At 30.0% G+C, this 20050-nt stretch overlaps 1 protein-coding gene across 3 annotated transcripts in view; it reads left to right on the forward strand.

Annotated features, from left to right (window-relative positions):
* Window positions 1-20050, forward strand: part of LOC142331813 (neprilysin-11-like) — a 222469-nt gene that overhangs the window by 161687 nt on the left and 40732 nt on the right. For all 3 annotated transcript variants that reach the window (XM_075377944.1, XM_075377943.1, XM_075377946.1), the window contains 5 exons: window positions 2077-2136; window positions 3008-3169; window positions 4291-4374; window positions 11953-12425; window positions 17997-18113. In XM_075377944.1, the coding sequence (XP_075234059.1) occupies window positions 2077-2136; window positions 3008-3169; window positions 4291-4374; window positions 11953-12425; window positions 17997-18113 (896 nt within the window). The remainder of the gene's footprint in view (window positions 1-2076; window positions 2137-3007; window positions 3170-4290; window positions 4375-11952; window positions 12426-17996; window positions 18114-20050) is intronic.

Raw genomic sequence — 20050 nt, forward strand, 5'->3', positions numbered from 1 at the left:
TTTCACTTTTAGATTTCAATATCCCTTGTCATTAGAAATTTTCCCATTATTTCATGATAAAAAAATCTGATTTTTGAAGATCACTAAATCTCAATAAAAGGTGAAGTTTAAAAATGATTTTTTTCATTAATTTCTTTATAAGAGATCAACATATCAATACCATGTGAAATTCATGAATGCTTAGCATTAGTATATACTCATAGAAGGTTATTATTTCTGTAACATTCACAGAAGAGTAAAGATTGTGTTTTTTAAGAGATAATTGATAGGACATTCAACAGATGGTTTCAAAATTATAAGTCACTATGATAGAATTTAGTAGTATACTGATGAGAACACAACATACAACTACCACAAACAAGGCACTATGACAAAACAGAAGAAGAAATCTATGAAAATCTAAAAAGAAAACAAGAAGAAACTCAAGTCAACGTGCCAACTACTTCAAAATACTTTAAAAAAATGAAGAATCTGCAAGAAATTAACCTTTCTAATGAAATTAGGAAGGCAAAAGTTAGAACAGGTAAGTTAATAGGAACTTAGATACCATGTTAACAGAAATTTGTAAACAGAAAAGTAAAAATGAGATAAAAACAAGAATAGCAATGCCTAAGAAAGTTTTACTGGGAAAAAAGAAAACAGTTATGTATTAAGATGGAGTTAGACTTGAAAGAGTATCTTGTGAAGTGTTATGTTTAGACTATAATTCTATGTAGTAGTAAATCATGGATGCTAAGAGTAAGAGGAAAAAAGTTAAGCTATGGGCATGAAAGAATTAGAAATGATTACTTGAAAATACAGCAAGAAATGAAGAAATAATGAGAAGAGAATGGAATAGAAGTGTAATCAGAACAGTTCAGAATAAGAAAGTTAACTGGCTGAGATATGTCATGAGAAGAGAAGGACGGTTAAATCATTGATAGAAGATGCAAAGAAAAGAGATTGAAAAAAATTAAAAATTATAGACCATCTAAAGTGTGAAATGGAAGTTGTCAGGAAACATTAGCTGAAAATAATCAAGTATGGACATGGGCATGGTTCAAGAGACATACCTCAGGGTGAATATATGGGATGAGTAGTAATTTTTAATATATGGATTTTCTCAAGTTTGTGTTTCCACATTGTGATTTACACTGTACAATTTTTATTATATGCAATAAATTTGTTTAGTTAACTTTTAGGATTAACATTGAGGGACTAAAGAATAAATACATCAGGAAAATTTTTGAATAAGATGCCTGTGAATCTGATTTAGATTGTTTGGAAGAGTAAGAGATATAAGATAATGAAGCTTATAACAATTACATTTTGAAGATGAAGAACTGAGCAAAGAAATACTTGAGAAAGTAAAAAATATGCAAGTTATTGCCGAATTCAGTAAGAAAATAAAAACAGAATCAATACTGAAACAGTAAGAAATCTAAATTTAATAAGCTTATTATTTTTTTTCAAGCTACTGCTGAATTTGTAGTAACAAATCATGCCTGTCAAAAGGAATGATATTCACATTAACCGAATTTCATCGTTGTTGTTTTTGACCAAAATGCTTATTCACATTCACCCAATTTCACCGTTGTTGTTTTTGACCAAAATGCTTAAGTTCAAATTAGCTAAGAACTGTTGAAGATTTCAGATTCAAACACTTTTTAAAGATGAAATCTAAATATTAATATAAAAAAATTATAAATGATTACACAACTTTTGAGAAGCGTATGAGACAGAAAAAGGTCTTTAAAATTTTTTTAATATCTCTCTACCCTCTGGGCTAATAAACTTCAGTTGCTATGAACTTAAAAACGTAATTGATTGACGACAAACTTCAGTTATTGAGTGTCAGGATATATTCTTAAGCTAAATATCATGTTTGCATTAAATTACAATAATGCTCAACTCAGTTCACAATACATGAGAGTAATTTCATGTACAAGTAGTAAAAATTAATTAAATATAAAGATTAACTGATAATAGTTAAGTTAAATAGGAGCATTTTGACATTACATAAAGAAATACATAGTTTATTCATTGATATTTTTTTTATTACATACTGATCATTTTCTTAAAACCTCATTTTTTCAGATTTCAGAGTCCAACGTGTCATAGATAATTTATGTAATTCACCAGAATGTATTCACTCAGGTAAATATGCATATTTTATTTAACTTCGTTAATTTATTTTATTTATCAATTAAATATTTATTAAACGATTATATTGAACAACTTTTAGTAGAATTATCATAAAACTACATGAACAACTATATTTAAACTTTTAATTTAAAAAGGAACAGAAGTTTGATTTTTCCATATATAAACACTTCTGTGACTGATTTAGCTTTTTATGCAACCCAACTCATGGCTAGGACATAATTAGTTCCACACACATTGAGAGTTGTCTTAATGTTAAGTCCTAACAAAGAAAGTAGCTACCAACAGGGTACTAGAAGGTGTAAGCATGGGATCACAATTGGAACCAGGGAAGCACTAGCATAATTCCTATAGTAACAATGCAACGAAAAGGGGATAAAATATTATGAAAGCGAGAGGGTTGTGGAAGAGGATAAACAACTGCAGTTGTATTGCCTATGAAGGGATTGGTTTATCATACTTTCTACAACCAAGATGATTTAAATATTCAGTATTAAGTTAAGTTCAATTCGTGTAATGTTTATTTGATAACAGTATTTTTAATTCCTTTGGTTAAAAATAATTAATAGTTTGTTGATATAAAACACAATTTATAATGGCAAGTTGTCAGATGTAGTTATACAAAAAATAAATCATTTTAACTTATGAATTGATACTCTGAGCAAATTTCTAAGAGGTTTGAAAAAAAATTATTATGTTTTATGGAAGTCAAAAAATATTGTAAATTAAGGTGGTTGGGTATTGAGAAATCTTTTGACTGAATACTAGACCTGCGGATGTGAAAATGATTGATTACGTTAATAAATTTTAGAAATATATTTGTATGAATATTTTCTAATTAATTCCTGTTTTATTTTCTTTTTAGCATCAAGCATATTATTGTCAATAGATAAATCAATTGATCCATGCACTGATTTTTATCATTTTGCTTGTGGTAAATATAATGATGAACATCCAATACCCTTTAGTAGTGCCAGCATTGATTGGTTTTCAGAAAGAAGTGAAAGAGTACTCGGCAAAGTGACTGGTAAATATTATTATTAATATTGTTTATTTAATATTGTTATTGTTATTACTTTTGTCTCATGTTGCAGATTATTTTTTAAAATTTATTTATTTTTTTAATAAGTTGTGATTAAGACTAACTGAACACAAAACCTTTTAGATATTCTTCCAAAAGATTTTTTCAGAGTTAATTATACCTTTTCTTGTTCAGTTGAATAACTGGGGACCACTATTAACGTCTGAGAAAAGAAACTATATAATTAGTTCCAAAAGGTCCTTTTTTGTTAGATTGTTAGTTCACCACGTAACATCGAAATTTGTGGTAGAGGGAATATGATATGAAATGTTTAAACCACATGAAAAATACAAAGTCTGACTGGGATTTGAACACAGAATATTCAAGATAAAAGATGCCATCACTCTACTATAGAGAATGGCCTCCTTTGGAAGAATAAATCTTATCTTTCTGTCACATACATATGATTGTAGAGTGTACTAAGCTTCTTCAAGTAAAGTACTGTCCTGAAATCTTCACAGTTGAGTTGAATTTTAATTTAATTACTTTGGTATTTGCTTTAATATGGTACATTACCATATTAATTAAGAGAGAATTCTTTTGGCTTTCTGAGTAAATTTTTGGGTGTGACGATGTAATTTTATTGGCTATTACTGTACTTATAGACCTACAACCGTGAAATATGGAATGTTTTATTGGTCTGGATGTAAGATATGTTTAAAACATTGAATCTAATATAAAAAATTGTTTAGATGATAAAAATGAGGAAATGAGTGGTCTTAACAATGATAATTTTTAAACCGGAATAGTACTTTTATTTTAAAGTAAAAAAATAAAATTTTTTATTTAATAGCTGATCGTGTAGTTCAGTTAAGGTAAGATAAAAATTATAGTTTAGTTTCATATGATAAAATTTATAGTACTCTGATAATAAATAATAAAATGAGATAAATTTATAGTTAGATTCGAGTATATAAAGTTTTTTTTTATGGTCTTTGAATCTATCGGATAAGTTGGAAAATAAAACATGCTTGTTTCCTTTAAAATCTATTAAAAAATAATTAAATTAAGGTAAATAAAGTAACAATAAATTACTAAAATAATTTGTTGTGTGTTTTGTTTTACAGAATTTTTAGAGAGAAATAATTCTGATACTGATTCTTTAGCACTTCAGAAAGCAAGAAAGATGTATCAGGCTTGTTTGGATACAGGTATGTAAGTGTATATTATTAAGTTGGTCAACTGACCTCCTTTAGGAGGACAGTCCTTCTTTGTAAGTCCACCCTTCCCTTGAAAAGTGTTCTACATGTCTTCCTTTTTTGATATTTGGAAACTAATCTGTAAATCTCTGTTTTCGATCAATTCTGAGCCGATCCATTGCATGTGATGTGATGCATTTTTATTGTTAGAAGTAATGTATTGTGTATAGTACATATAATGTTAGAAGATGATACATTGACAAAAAATATTTATTCAATGGAAAAGTACTCATTTAAATAATAATTAGCAGGCACGTAAGCATAATTACAATATAAAATGTTACAAAGGTTTTTATTATGCATTTATCATATTATAGTGTATTCTGTATTATAATTGCAATGAATAAAATGTTTTATTTATTTACAGTATTTTTCTTCAATTTATTTGTGTTCTTTTCATTGTAAAAAAACTGTTCATCTTATACATTATTATACATACAGTATATATATATTCTTAATAATCTTGTTATTACCAATATAGTTTATTTACAGAAATTTCTAGCGTATAAGTTTCTTTAACTGCCTGAGAAAATCTCTAATGAAAAGGTAAAATGGTTTATTAAAAAATTAATTTTTACTTTTATTTACTTAAATCATTTTTCTTTGAAGCCTTTTAATAAATTGCCAAAAAAATCCTACTAGATGATCAGAAATCTTGATTAAAGTTTAAAAAAAATCTGCTGAACATTTGTTGTAATTTGTTTTTTGAAAAGTTTATTGTGAAATGGGTAAATGCCATAATACCAACAAATAAAAGGACAGATATTTTACTCAGATCAGAACAGAATTGGCCGATTAAGTGCGGGTCTATTCTAACAGCTTACTAACAACCTTTGGCAATTTTTCTGTCTGTGATGCAGTTATGAACTGAACAGATCTTTTTTTTTTAATTTTATTAAATATTAATGTAAAGTTCCTTGTTATTAGGTGGAACATACAGTATGTCATATGTTTCTTTTTTTTTTGCAAAAAATGTTTTGTTTCAAAATGGTGCCTAGTACAGCTGATGATAACAGTGGTGACTGTTAGCTTTAGTCAATGAGTTATCGCCTAAATATTGCTCCTTGTAATATTACTTAGTAAATATTTATTGTGTATTCTGTAATAAAAAAATTTTTTAAATGAAAAAAATTATAAAAACAGTGAAATATATTTGGAATTATCTACTCACTGCAACAGTAACAAGTGTTTTGGAAAGCAGTGTTTATGGTTTTATCAATAATTTAGTAATATTATTCTTGGCTTAACCTTCACTATTAGTTATGATTGTAGAACTAAATTTGTTAAACCCAATAAAAAATGAGTGAGGTCATTGTTCACAGAACTATTAGTTATATATTACATAGACATCAGGGATTTTAGCTATTCTATACTACAGATTAAAAACTAATATTAAGTGGTTCTGTATTTGCCTGGAAAGATCAAGAGAAACTACTGAATAACCTTGATGAGCAACATTATAAAGTGCAAAATTGATGAATAAAAACAGAAGTTGTTACAGTCCAAATTAATGCATAAAAGTAATTATTGTATAAGATAATAGATAAATAAATTAAATTGGTACAAAATAAATGACAATTTTGAACACATTTAAGTGAACATTAATGAATATGCAGGAAATTAAGGTTAATCTAATTAGTACTGCGTAACGATATAATATGATGTCTAAAGTAAAATAAATTTAATTTTATATAAATAGGTCAGAAAATCTAAAAGAGCCTGTTTTTTAACATAAGTAGCTTGAAGATGAAATAGCAAATTTTATATAGTAGTACACATAGGCTTATTAATGGTGTAAAAGTTACGCATAAGTAAATTTTGTTTCTCCCTATTTGTTAGATGTACTCAGGGTACAGGGTTACAACACTTATAACAGGTGAAATGTCCTTATGCATTAGTGCTATACCGGTATAAATTCGTCTCTATTATGTTAACTATTTTGTTTTCCAAGGATGAATGTGTGCTTATTATTGAGTTTTACTGCGCTTATAAATCTTATGAACGAGTGAAAGAAGATTTTCGGATAAAATTTCCCAATTCTTCAGTTTCTAATAAGCCGACAATATTGCATTTGATTAATAAATTTCATGTGACTAGATGTGTACACAATCAGAAAAACACAGGTCGACCATCACTGTTAACAGTACAAATTCTGGAGGATGTGAAAGTACATTTGACTCGCCCACCCAGAAAATTGCTCAGAAATTTATCTTCACAGGCTGGGCTCTCACTATCTACAGCTTTCAGGGGAACTAAAAAATTACAATCGCATCAGAGTCGTTCAAGAACAAGAAGAAGTAGACTATGGAAAATGTTTACAGCATTGTCTTTGGTTTCGTTCTCTTGTTGATGATAACGGTATTGAAATTTTGGATCATGTTTATTTCAGCGACGAGGCACGGTTTCACTTGGATGGCCACACTAACAGCCACGACAGTGAAGCACTGAAAATCCTCACGTGTTTCATGAACGACATTATATGCGTGTAAAATTGGTATTTAGTGTGCGATCTCCCAGCGTCGTGGAACAGGACCTTTATTTTTTGAAGGTGTAAGTGGTGTGGTTTATCGCAACTTAATTGAACAGTTTATTGCCATGTTAAATTTAAAAGAATGTTGGTTCCAGCAGGATAATGCAACATGTCATACTGCCAATAAAACGCTGGATATATATAGGAATTTTTAGGCTATCATTTAATATCAAAAGGATTATGGCCTCCAAGATCCCCAGATCTTACACCAGCAGACTTTTTCCTTTGGAAGAATTTAAAATGTATAGTTTTTAAAAGCAATACTTATACACTTGGACGAATTGAAGGCTAACATTTAAAGTGAGATTTCAAACATTACCAAAAGTGGCTGCAAATGTTATGGAACGTGTACGAACAGTGCATCACAGGATCACAGGAAATCATTATGAATATCTATTGTAGAGTTATAAAAGGTAATTTGGATGTTGTTGTGTAAGTATTTTATTAAGATTAATATTTTTGTAATAAATTCACGTCGTCAAAGAGGTTGCGTCCTTTTTGAAACACCCAAATTGATTAACACAATGATTGTGGGACCAAATTCATAAATGCCTAAAGATTTCTTTTTCTTTTTTGAGTTCATTTGCTTTCTGATATTACTACAATTTATGTTTTCTCCTTCCTATTCTTATTTTTAATAACTAAAAGCCTGTAACAAAGCTTCTTATGCCATCCAATTAATTAAAAAATAAGTCTTCATCTCCCTCTGACTCAACCTGAATTTATTCTAATCTTCACCAAATTACACCTATATTCTTTTTTAATTTACCAGTTTTATGTAGTCAAACTAAACTCTCTTTTGTTCTTTCACTTAATCATTTAAATAGTACATTCCTTTGATGTACATCAACATTTCTCTTTTCGGTTTATTTGGAGAATTCAGCCATTGATTTCTGTATCTAGCTCATTGAATGGCTGGGTACATACATAAGAAACATACATAAGACTAAATACTGACAATATCTAACAAATATAATTGGAACCCACATCACCTTATAGAAAATAATTCTTCTTTCTGACTCTTTACAGCCATTTGATAGTGCTATTTAGCTTATTAAAATGTTCAGTTTTACTACAACCATCCACTTCACCAATTTATAATGTATTATAACAGTGACAGTTGAATAATAAAACTTGTTTGATTATTCTGTTTTTAAATTTAACTATTTCTTTTACTGAAAATGCTTTTTTAAGCGCTTTTATGATAATTTTTTTTTAACTTAATGGAAATATCCCAACTCAGTTATTCAGGTTCTTTTTCAATTAAAATTTAAATTTGTTTCTCCTAGCAACCATTTGAATAAGATATTGCAGAGGGTTTTCATTATTAGGTTTAATAACCTGAATTGTGTAAAACAAGGTATGGGTGTTCCTATAAATTCTGGAGTCCAAATTACAACACAAATGTTTTATATATTTTTGCAGTACTTCATCTATATAGAAAATGAATTGTTCAGAGATTGGCTACATTTTGCCTCAATCTTCAATTCATAAAATAAATAAAAAATCTGATGTGGATACAACATGACTTCCTTGTATGCCTATTAAATTACATTACTCATTTTTTTTTTAATGAAAAGTACATAAAATTTTATTTCATTAATATATTCTAATATTTTTTTATTGTTATTAAATTATTATTTACTGTAAAAATTTATTACAATTAGAGGTTAATAATTATTATTAAATCAATATATTTAAATTAAAAAAAAAACAAGTTAAAAAAAAGGAGATGAAGTCTGATTTGAAACAGTGTGCCTTCCCCTTGTAAGATCCAAATATTTCATTAATTACAATTTTATGGTTATAACTCTGGAACCAATAAAAATAAGTACCACTTTTGATATATTGTTGAAAAGCTCTCAATGAGGGATTATTACTGCAGTTAAAAACAGGTCCAATATCCAAACTTTTTGGATTCTGGGCTTTTCTGAACAGTTTTTTACTTTTAATTACTGTAAAGTAATTGCGTTAAGTTTAAGTACATTACATTAGATGTCATTGGGAATGATAGGTTTAAGTACAGAATAGAATCAACTGTACTGTCATTCGATGTAGAAACAAATATTAACAAGTAGGATACTTGCTCTTGCAGTATTAAAACGTGCTAGACCTGGATTTTTTACTTTTTTCTTTTTCCTGTTTAGCCTCTGGGAATTACCATTCAGATATTACTTCAGAGGATAAATGAGGATGATATGTATGAGTGTAAATAAAGTGCAGTCTTGTACAGTCTCAGGTCAATCATTCCTGAGATGTGTGGTTAATTGAAACCCAACCACCAAAGAATCCACGATCTAGTATTCAAATCCGTATATAAGTAACTGCTTTTTCTAGGACTTCAATGCTGGAACTCTCGAATTCCAGATCAGCTGATTTGGGTAAAAGCATTCACCACTAGACCAACCCAGTGGGTTTGGACTTTATACTTGTACATAATTAGCCTCACTTGAACACCATTACTAATTACCATACAGATGGTGGATTTTGCAATTGAAGTGCTAAAAATACTTCTAAATGAAACAGTGTGGTTTGATGTTATTTCAAACATCAGTTTGAACATTTCATAAAGTTTTTTCCAAAGATTTTGTGCTACAAATAGTAGAAATAATAACTTTTATTATTATTACCACCTGGTCAGGGCTCGCTTTGCTTGCCCGACCGTCTAGCCAAGAAAGGTGGTTGGTCGGCCCTGTGAACCATTGACGAGTTTGTATCCTCATGTTTGTGAGAATATTGTGAGAATATTTTACAGATATTCATTAAAGAAAAAAAAAGATCAGTAATTTTACTTATAATACTTCAGTTGCCATGGTGACAAAAATATAATTGAGTAAAAGAATTAATATATTTACATATTATTTACGTGTATATACATCGTTCGTATCAAGAACCATGGTGCTTCTATACTTATATATTTTTATAAAAAAATTTCAAAAACTTAAGTCTACAATAGCTTTTTTTAACAAAATGTAAAATAAGTATAATAAATGTTAATGTAAACATCTTAGTGTTTATAGTACACTTATTATAAATTGTTTCTCGTACAATTTATTATACAGTTGTTAATTCAATTTTTTCCTTTAGGTGGTGGCGCTCAACAACGGCTGCGCACAGCCGCACAGCGCACCACGTGGTTTGCTCTGTGTCAATAGCAGCTAAAATAAAATGTGAGCGCATACAACAAACAAACCAATGCACCATGTGTTTTTATTGGAGATGGAGAGACTAAGCCGGTCAGGCCTCTATTCGCTTGCCCATCCCATCTAGCCAAGGGGGGCCCTGCCTCCTACCTCCCCACTGCGTTCGTTATTCTCATGGTTATGTAAATAATACTGATAAATAACAACTATTCTCCAACGTTTCCCGCGTTCATAACGTAGAAGCTTTGATATGCGCCTCCTGTAGATGAAGCTATGACTTGAGTCTGGGCGTAGCGCTCCCAGTCAGCAGCTAACCGATAAGCCGGCCTCCATGGCGCTAGTGGTGGCATCTCGGTCTTTCACCCGGAGCTCCCGGGTTCGAATCCCAGTCAGGCATGGCATTTTTACACATTACAAATCATTCCTCTCATCCTCTGAAGCAATACAATTTTGGTGGTACCAAAAGTTAAAGAAACAAGTATTTCAATTGTTCAGCTGTTTTAGAGGATTGTGATACTCTCATTCTTTTAGCAGATTTTGAATAATAAAAAAGGTTACTTCTTTTTTTGAAGTCATATTTTTTAATTTTTGGCAATCCGGTAAAACAAACTAAACAATCAAAACCCATAAAAGTTCTCTGAATATGCTATTTTAAGCTAATTAAAACAGTAATAATAATAATAATAATAAACTAATAAAAATATTAAATATTTTACAGATTAGGTTACATGATTTGTGTATACATCTGAACTTGAAGATCTTTTTCTGCTATCATGCTAACAGAAATAAAAGAAGTAAAAGGATTAATTTTTTTCTTTAATGAATATCTTTAATATCTTAACCTTGGTTAGGAATATCGTGATAATTCTAATTTAGGATAATGACCAAATCTCTAAGGTATAAAGCTGCAAATTGCTAAAGTCTGCCCTGTATAAATGTTTTATTTGTATCTGTCCAGTTTATTTAAATATATTAGTAAATTTAAAAAATAATATAATTACGGAAACAAAGCTGATATGATTATTCAGGAGCATTTATTCAACACAAACCTTTCGTTTAACCAAAACAATAATTAAGTGTTAAAAAAAGATAAGCAGTATCTTGCAAATAGCCTCATGTCCCTTCTATTTACAGCATAAGTTGTACGCGTTGGTTTTCAAAGTAAAAACATGAGCACATATTGCAAACAAACAAGCTCATATTCTATGCTTTTTTTTATAAAGGATTGGGAATACTATGTAAAATAATGGTGGATGTGTGAGCTCTTTATAAACATTTTAAGTTAAGATAATAAAATTTTAATCAGATTTAAAGAAAGTTCATCTTGCAAGTTCAATTAGAATTGATTTGTCTTTTCTTGTGTTTCGCCTAGATAAATATAAAATAAACAGAAAATGGAAATTTTTTTCCTCATTTTAAATGAAACACAAATGTATGAGAAACGTGCATTAAGAGAAATCACCAAAATAAAACTTATTACATAAGTTTATGTAATTATGTAGGTACGTTCAAAGAGGCTGGCCTCCGTTGTGCAAGTGGTAGCGTCTTGGCCCTTCATTCAGAAGTTAAGAGTTTCAATACCAGTCAGGCATGGCATTTTCACATGCTACAAAATTGATATTTCTTCTCATTCTCTGAAGCAATACCTAACTGTGGTTCCAGAGATTTAAAAAAAGTATGCTCAAAGAGGAATTTTAGAAAGAAGTGATATCTGGCTATTTTAATTTATTCATTCATTTTTGAGGATGTTAGAAATATCATTTTTATATTTAAATGTGTTTGTGTGTGCATTCATGCATGTGCATGCATGTGTGTATTTATATGTTGCTATTTGTATTTTTTTTTGTTTAATTACAGAAGCAATGGAAGAATTAGATTTAGATCCACTGATTTCAGTGTTGGATGACATTGGTTTACCGCTCGTACCACCTTTGAGTGAAAAAGACTTTGATACTGATAATCGTATAAATATAAATAAATTAATTGCAGATGTTAAGCTGAACACTGGTAGAAATATTTTTATTTATAATGGTATTTTTCCTGATGTCTATAACAGGAGTACAAATAGAATCACCATTACATCGCCTGATGAAGACAACATTTTACCTATTCATGGTATATTTAGAAGCATAAAATCTAATTCTCTGGAGTCTAGAATTAAGAGATCATTATTAAATGAAGATGAACATGCAATCAAAGCTTGGAAAAATTTTATTACTATAGTTATAAAATATTTTGTAAAGAAAACTAATGCAACAACAGGTCTATCAGAAGAAAATATACAACAAACTTCAGATAGAATTTATAAGTTATCTTCCAAAATACAAGAGGTAATAAGTTAAGTAATGGTAATTTATGTTAAGTACATATCTCTTATGATTTTATGAACAAATACATGATTTCTTTACTTAGTTCTGGAGTAAGAAAATATTAACTGTTTGGCTAAAAATGAAAATTGAGCTGTCACAATTTTGTTAAAATCTGTTAAAAAATCTATTTTTTAATCATCAATTGTTTGACAGGTTTGAGGGCATTCAGTATGGCTCTTATTTTCAACTTATTTATTACACCTGATTTCCTCAATAATTTGATTTATATTTTAATTTTTGTTTTCTCTATCGTTTTTACCATCTACTTCTTACCCCTCTAATGCCAAAGTAAACAAATTTGGATGTGTTAATGTATGACCCATGACCTATTATATCATTGCAAAATTTTGCCACAAATTTTTAACCTTTGTAGTGTTTCGTGATTGGTTGGTATCCAGAAATGATATTAGAACTATGATAACAAGTTTTTGTAATACAAATAGTTTTTGTCATAAATTTTTTCTTGTCAACATGTGTGAATGCTAATAATCATGACGATGCAAGTGTGAAACAGCTACTACAATACAATCTTGACTTGAAAAACACCAAGAAAGGATGCAAATGGATCAGAGAAATAAGAGATGATCTGAAGGAAATTGGCCTTATACCAGAAGACACTATAGACAAAATAAAATTAAAAAAGTAAATCAATAACAAAAACACTGATTTCTCAGTCACACGAAAAATTTACAACATGAACATTTTCAGCATTATAAAGGGCACAAAGATTGGAATGTAAAATTACTGGGAGGACCACAAAGCCCAAACAGTCCCATCAAAGAGAGTTGGATAATGGACTGACTAAAGTGATCTTATGTGGTCATAAAAGATAATAAAATATATATATATATATATATATATATATATATATGAATAAAATTAAAAAAAAAATTGTTTTATCAAAGTTACACATCTGGAAATTATATATACCAAAGAGAAAGCGACAAAAAAATCATGTACAATAAGTACTCTTTGCATCACATATCTCTGCCTGCCTAGAGATGCATGAATGCACATACTCTGGTGAGCACATGTGTATGTTTCAACATTATAGTTTCCTCATACAAGCCTAAAATTCACCTTTAAACCTGGGTGAAAACTATGCATACGAAAGTTAAGACTTTCTGTATAATTTCTGTAATTTCTTATTCTTTTCGTTCAATTCTTGTAGATCAATTCTTTTTTCGTTATTGTATTTGTCCATATTCTCTTCTGAGTACTTATGTATTAACGCCACCGCAGCTACAGCTTTATTTAAAAACAAAGTAGTCAATCGGATTTCGGTGGAAAATGGGCCGATATAGAGTTTAACATAAATAAATAAATATTTATTTTATAAATATAATTTAACCAAACTTAACCTATGGTGGTAATTAGTCAAGGTTAGTGAGCGAAGCGAGCGTAGGTTCTAAGCCACTCTATAGTACTGTATGTGTGGCTACACACAAAAAAATTTTTTTTTAATTTTTATAACTACATATTTTTTACATGTTTACTATGTTAATGTTTTAAGTTTAATGTGTGATTTTTTAAAAAAAGAAAAAGTTTTATTAACTGTTGATGTGGGAAACCCTTGAAAGCACTTTTATGAAATAACAATAAGCATTAGGTAAAAAGCATTATTGAATTTGTACTCTTGATTGTTTTGTCTTGTTTTATACTTTTGTCTTTCAAATATATATAAATATGTATATTCAAACTCAATTGAGTTTGAATGTTATATTTTTTTCTTTAGGTAATGAAACTAGTATTAATATGTTTTATATTGTTGATCTTTGATTTCTCAAGTGAAAAATTTCTGAGAGTATTATTAGTTAAACCTTAATCACATGTATACTGGTAATTAGCTATTACAATCCAGTCGAGAGTTGTGATAACTTTTCTGAGATTTGAACTTGAATTCTACAAAATTATAAAACAACACTATCATAACAGTGATAGATGATGATGATAAAAGTACTATTTCCTTTCTGCCAATATTATACCTACCCCAGTTTTGCAATATCCTAAGAGCTGATAATAGTACACAGATTGTTTTGATAAATACAGGTGCGGTAACTAAAAAAAAATTGAATTTTTCAATGAGATCCTTCAAAAATTGAAAAAATTATCTTATCATCCAGTTTAAATTTATTTTTATAATTTAGATAGATATAATTGTATGTGGGCAGATATAAAATATATATATATATATATATATATAGAGTTTCTTGTTTTACTAATAAAAAAGCTTTTAACTAAATAATTTCAATTGAAAAATAATGTATAAATAGCAATCATAATTAGATAAATACTTATAAAAAATAAAAAATAATGTAATTGTTTCTGAAAACCAACTAAGATTACCCACACAGATACAGTCTGACAAGCAGTCTGTTTATTTTATAATGAACTCTGCAAAATATCTGAAAATTATTGCTTAAGAATAATAAACATAATTTAACATTTGACCAATCATCTAAGATGTTACCTAGACATTTCTTCTTCAGTTGAACAGTTATATTTCTTTTACCCTGTAAATAAACTCTCATTTTTTGGGTTTTACTATGAGAAAATTACTTATTTGGTGTTTTGAGAATACAGTTTCAAAATAAACTAAATTTCTACTGAAATTTATATTTTGTTTTTATTTCATGAAATCAGTTATGAAAACTTTTGCTTTTTTCATATACTTGTGTATACAAAGAATTTTTTATTTATGATTTTTATTATATATATCAATAAAATGTTGAGCATTTTAAAAAAAAGTAGGGTTCAAGTACAGGGATTCAATAACAGGGAACAATTGCTAACATTTTACAGGAACCAAACAGCAACAGTAATAATTAAAGAAAATAAGAAAGAAGTGAAATCAAAAAGGGAGTCTGACAAGAATGTTCCCTATCCCCATTACTTTTTAATCTTTGCATAGAGGTAGCAGTTAATGATGTTAAAGAACAATTTAGACCCGAAGTAACAGTACAGGGTGAAAAGATAAAGATGCTATGATTTGCAGATGATATAGTAATTCTAGCTGAGAGTAAAAAAGATTTAGAAGAAACAATGAATGGCATGGATGAAGTCTTATCCAAGAACTACAGCAAGAAAATAAACAAGAACAAAACAAAAGTAATGAAATGTAGTAGAAATAGTGTAGATGAGCCACCGAATATAAAAATAGAAACAGAATAGATTATTTAGGTAGAAATATTTTGTTAATTGGGAGGTAGAATTACTAAAGATGGACAAAGCAGGAGCGATATGAAATGCAGAATAGGACAGGTGAAATGAGCCTTCATTCAGAAATATAATTTGTTTACATCAAAAATTAATTTAAACGTCAGGAAAATATTTCTGAAATTATATGTTTGCAGCATAGCTTTATATTGAAGTGGAACTTGGATGATCGGAATACTTGAGAAGAAAAGATTAGAAGCTTTTGAAATGCGATGGTATAGGAGAATGTTAAAAATCAGATGGGTGGAAAATATATATATAAAGTAGATTCCGTATAATCGGACCACTTCGGGACCTGGGCTAAATGACCCTATAAACGGCTGGTCCTATTAAGCGACATTAACTAAATATGAGGAGCTATGCACAAATACGATGAACGTGTGTATTTTAATTATTAAACTGGAATAAGCGATTTACTATTCTGAATTTTATTCTAATATTAAGATTACATGAACAATATTATAAATACAGCATAATACAAATTGAAATACTCTATTGTACAATATGAATCTAATAAAATACAGTACATTGTTTACTGTCCTTTTACATTATATAATTAGTACAAAAACAGGCCTATTAAATTTAAAAAGAACTACTGTTCTGGTATAATGCATTACTGAATAGTTTTTGTAATCTTACGTTATTAAAAGAAAATAAAACGATCGATAAACAAAATCGAGGTACAAAATACAAAATAATTATTGCTATTTATGAACAGTAAAATAAAAACTTTAATGTCTCTTACTTGTTTAAATATTTTGAAAGGATTCTTTTAATTTTTCGTCTCCCTTTTAATACTTGCCGTTCTACAGATTTCGCACAGATTCGTAGATCTCAAGCGGGCTTCCTTCACTGCCTTCTTTTATAAAATTCTGCTGAGTCCGTCAATGAATTTTGTGTAGATAAGCGTTTGAAATAGGGTTCGTCTTCATCTTCTTCATTCTCATCCAGTTACTGAGTACCAGTATTGTTTTTAATTATTATATATCATCGGTTTCATTCTCATCAAAGCATTGTTTTTTCCGTCTATATTTGAAAACTCTTCAAAATTTTGAACCTGGTGCTGCAAAAGAACGTAATTATTGTCATCGGCATCATCGACGGACATTGACTTTTAAACCACTTTTTGTAAAGCAATTTCTGATAGTGCTCCTTTTCATTTCATTCTAACTATCTGCTACGAACTGAATTGCCTGCAACAAATTTACACTAGCACTAACATCTTTAGCCATAGCCGAGGAAGTCAACGTATTTCCTTCAATTTCTTGTAAAATATAACTTATTAGTTTACTTCGGTAATTAATTTTTTATTGGTCCAATGTTAAGCGGTTGAATTAAATTCGTTGTATTCGGTGGCAGAAACTCAATTTGAATGTTTCGTAAATCTACATTAGGATGGGCAGCAGCACAGTTATCAATACAGGCAAATCTTTCTTGGTTTTTTTTTCTGTAACTCGTTGTCCCAAGCACTCAACCAGTCGCTAAAGTTTAGACTTATCATCCAGGCTTTTTTATTAAAATAGTAATGCACAGGTAAACTCTCCATTCTAACCCGCATAAAAAATCGTGGTTTACCTACTTTACCGATAACAAAAAGTTTACTTGTCACTGCCAGACATATTGGTGCAATAAAGCACAGTAATTCGATCCATTGGATTTTTGAGCCGGATAACGCGATTTGTTTGTAACAAAGAGACCCATTAATTACGGAAAAACGATAACAACAACACCATACACAATGAACAACGGACTCGCAATGAAGAAAATAAAATTTGCTTCGTCATACCTGCATGACGATCATCTATGCCACCACGCACTATATTCTCTTATGACCAGTGACAGAAGGAAGTTACCTCCCTCTATGCAACATTCAACAACAGTCAAGCGATTTAAATCACTAATAAAATTGTGGTATTTTAGGAGTAAAAGAAAGAAACGAACGAGCTAATGGGTCTTATAAGCGGCATTTTGGACCGTTAAATCGGCGTAATTTTACGTGAATTATACCGATATGTCTCTGTTTTAACAAAATTGTCCCAATTAAACGGCTGCCCGAATAACTGGTGATCCTATTAACAGGAATCCACCAATATATATTATATATATATGTGTGTGTGTGTGTGTCTCTCTCTCTCTAGGTGTGTGTGCGCGTGTGTCTGTCAGATATGCCATGGATATCATCAGCATGCCAAGCCCACTGAAATATACTAAATATTCAATTCCACAAGTGATTTGTTATTTGTTGTTTCTCTGTATATGTACATTTCATTTGTATCTCTTAATAAACTGTTTTTTTTAATTTTTAAATGATTGCAGATTGCCAACAATGAAAATATAACAAGAGGAAACATTGAAAAGCCTCGTAAAATTATAGTAAGACAGTTACAGAATGAGACAGACGAGGCTGCTAAATCTGTCAATCGAACATCAAAAGTATGTATTCTATTTACTCTTAACCCTTAACTTTTTAAATTATTTTAATTATTAGTACACAGTTAAATGTAAATTTTGTAGAATTTTAGTGTTTAACTTGTTATTGCAGTTAATTGATATTCATTAACAAATTATGTAAAAAAAAAGGCGAATTGATCATCATTTTTTGAAGTGTGATTTGTGTAATATTCCAGAAGTCTTCAGATATGTCATTCAGTTTTATTGATTTGAGATGTGTAGGCAACTATGAATCACGTTCATGTAGATTGTTATTTGACCGAATTTCCTCACTACGAGATAGCATTTTAAAATAAAATTGATCTGATTTGCCTTCAAACCTTTTACTTTTCATATAGAAATTTTGTGCTCTGAAGTACCATTCACTATAGTTAGACGCTGTTTATTTTAACAAAGATTTATTTGATTTTGCGATGTTTTATGATTTTGCCTTATCTACTTGTCAATACACACCTCGGTATACTTGATGATGTTTATTCTGCCTCTGTTTCATCAAAGATAATTCAATCATGATATATTTTCATTGTCATCATGGCTTCCTTCAGCTGTGTAACTTCTCCACTGTAGTGTCACTTCTAAGAATTATTTCACCATGCCACTCTCATTATTTCATTCTTGCTTGTCTGAACTACTTTAACAGATAATCCTGAAGAAATCACACTATTCATTACTGCTGCTGCTTGATCAACTCTGACTATCTTAATTTTTCTTACTAATTTTCTTATAAATTCCATATATTGATCTAGTGAGAAGGATCGAGAAGCTGGCACATGACCTAAGGAAGCATGTTCAGAGAGTGAGGTCTCCGATTTAGACGAAGGGATTCCCACCCGGGAAGTTCAAGGCTGTGCAGCCTTGAATTCTTCGAACGGTCGAAGAATTAAGCGACATTAACTAAATATTTGGAGCTATACACAAATACGGTGTACGGGTGTATTTTAGTTATTAAACTGGAATAAGCGATTTACTATTCTGAATTTTATTCTAATATTAAGATTACATGAACAGTATTATAAATACAGCATAATACAAATTTAAATACTCTACCGTACAATACGTATCTAATAAAATACAGTGCATTATTTACTATCCTTTTAAATTACATAGTTACGTATAAAAACAGGCTTATTACATTTAAAAAGAACTACTGTTCTGGTATAATGCATTACTGAATAGTTTTTGTAATCTTACGTAATTAAAAGAAAATAAAACGATCGGTAAACAAAATAAAGGTACAAAATACAGTAATGATTGATTGCTTTTTATGAACAGTAAAATAAAAAAAAACTTTAATGTCAGCCTTGAATTCTTCGAACGGCCGAAGAATTCAAGGCTGCACAGGGCAGACGTGGCAGTTCTGTTGCGATATTGGCTGCGGCGCAGCAAAGTTTAGACAACCTTCTTGATTTTCTTGAGGTTATCTTCGTGAATAAGCCTGAGGGGTCTACTAAAACTAGTAGGCAACTCAATGAGGATTTTCAGGTCGCTCTTCGTAGTGATCGGAAAAAACGCGGAATTAGGGAAATTAAAGAGACCAGTAAGAGTCTGGTAGTGGTTACAAATGACAAGGAGACAGTCCAAGTCATCTCGGAGTCTCCTGAGGTAAAGAAGCTCGAGGTTAACGTTGACCCGAAGCGAAAGCGTAGGCCCCGGGTCATTTTTTATGACATTGACCAACGGCTATCCGATGAGGAGGTTCTGCCTCTCATCAGAGAGCAGAATACCGAACTGGATGAGGCCGACTTCAGGAAAGTGTAGGCTACTCTTCAAGACTGGTAAGCGTAATGCGTAGCGGTATCACGGTGTGTTCGAACTTTGTGCTGGTCTCGTTAAGAAGTTTGTGTCCGTGGGTAGGTTGTATGTCGATTTAATGTCCTGTCGGGTTAAGGAGTACGTGGATGTACAAAAGTACTTTAAGT

This window comes from Lycorma delicatula, chromosome 10 (assembly GCF_047948215.1).
Source record: "Lycorma delicatula isolate Av1 chromosome 10, ASM4794821v1, whole genome shotgun sequence".
Lineage (NCBI taxonomy): Eukaryota > Metazoa > Arthropoda > Insecta > Hemiptera > Fulgoridae > Lycorma > Lycorma delicatula.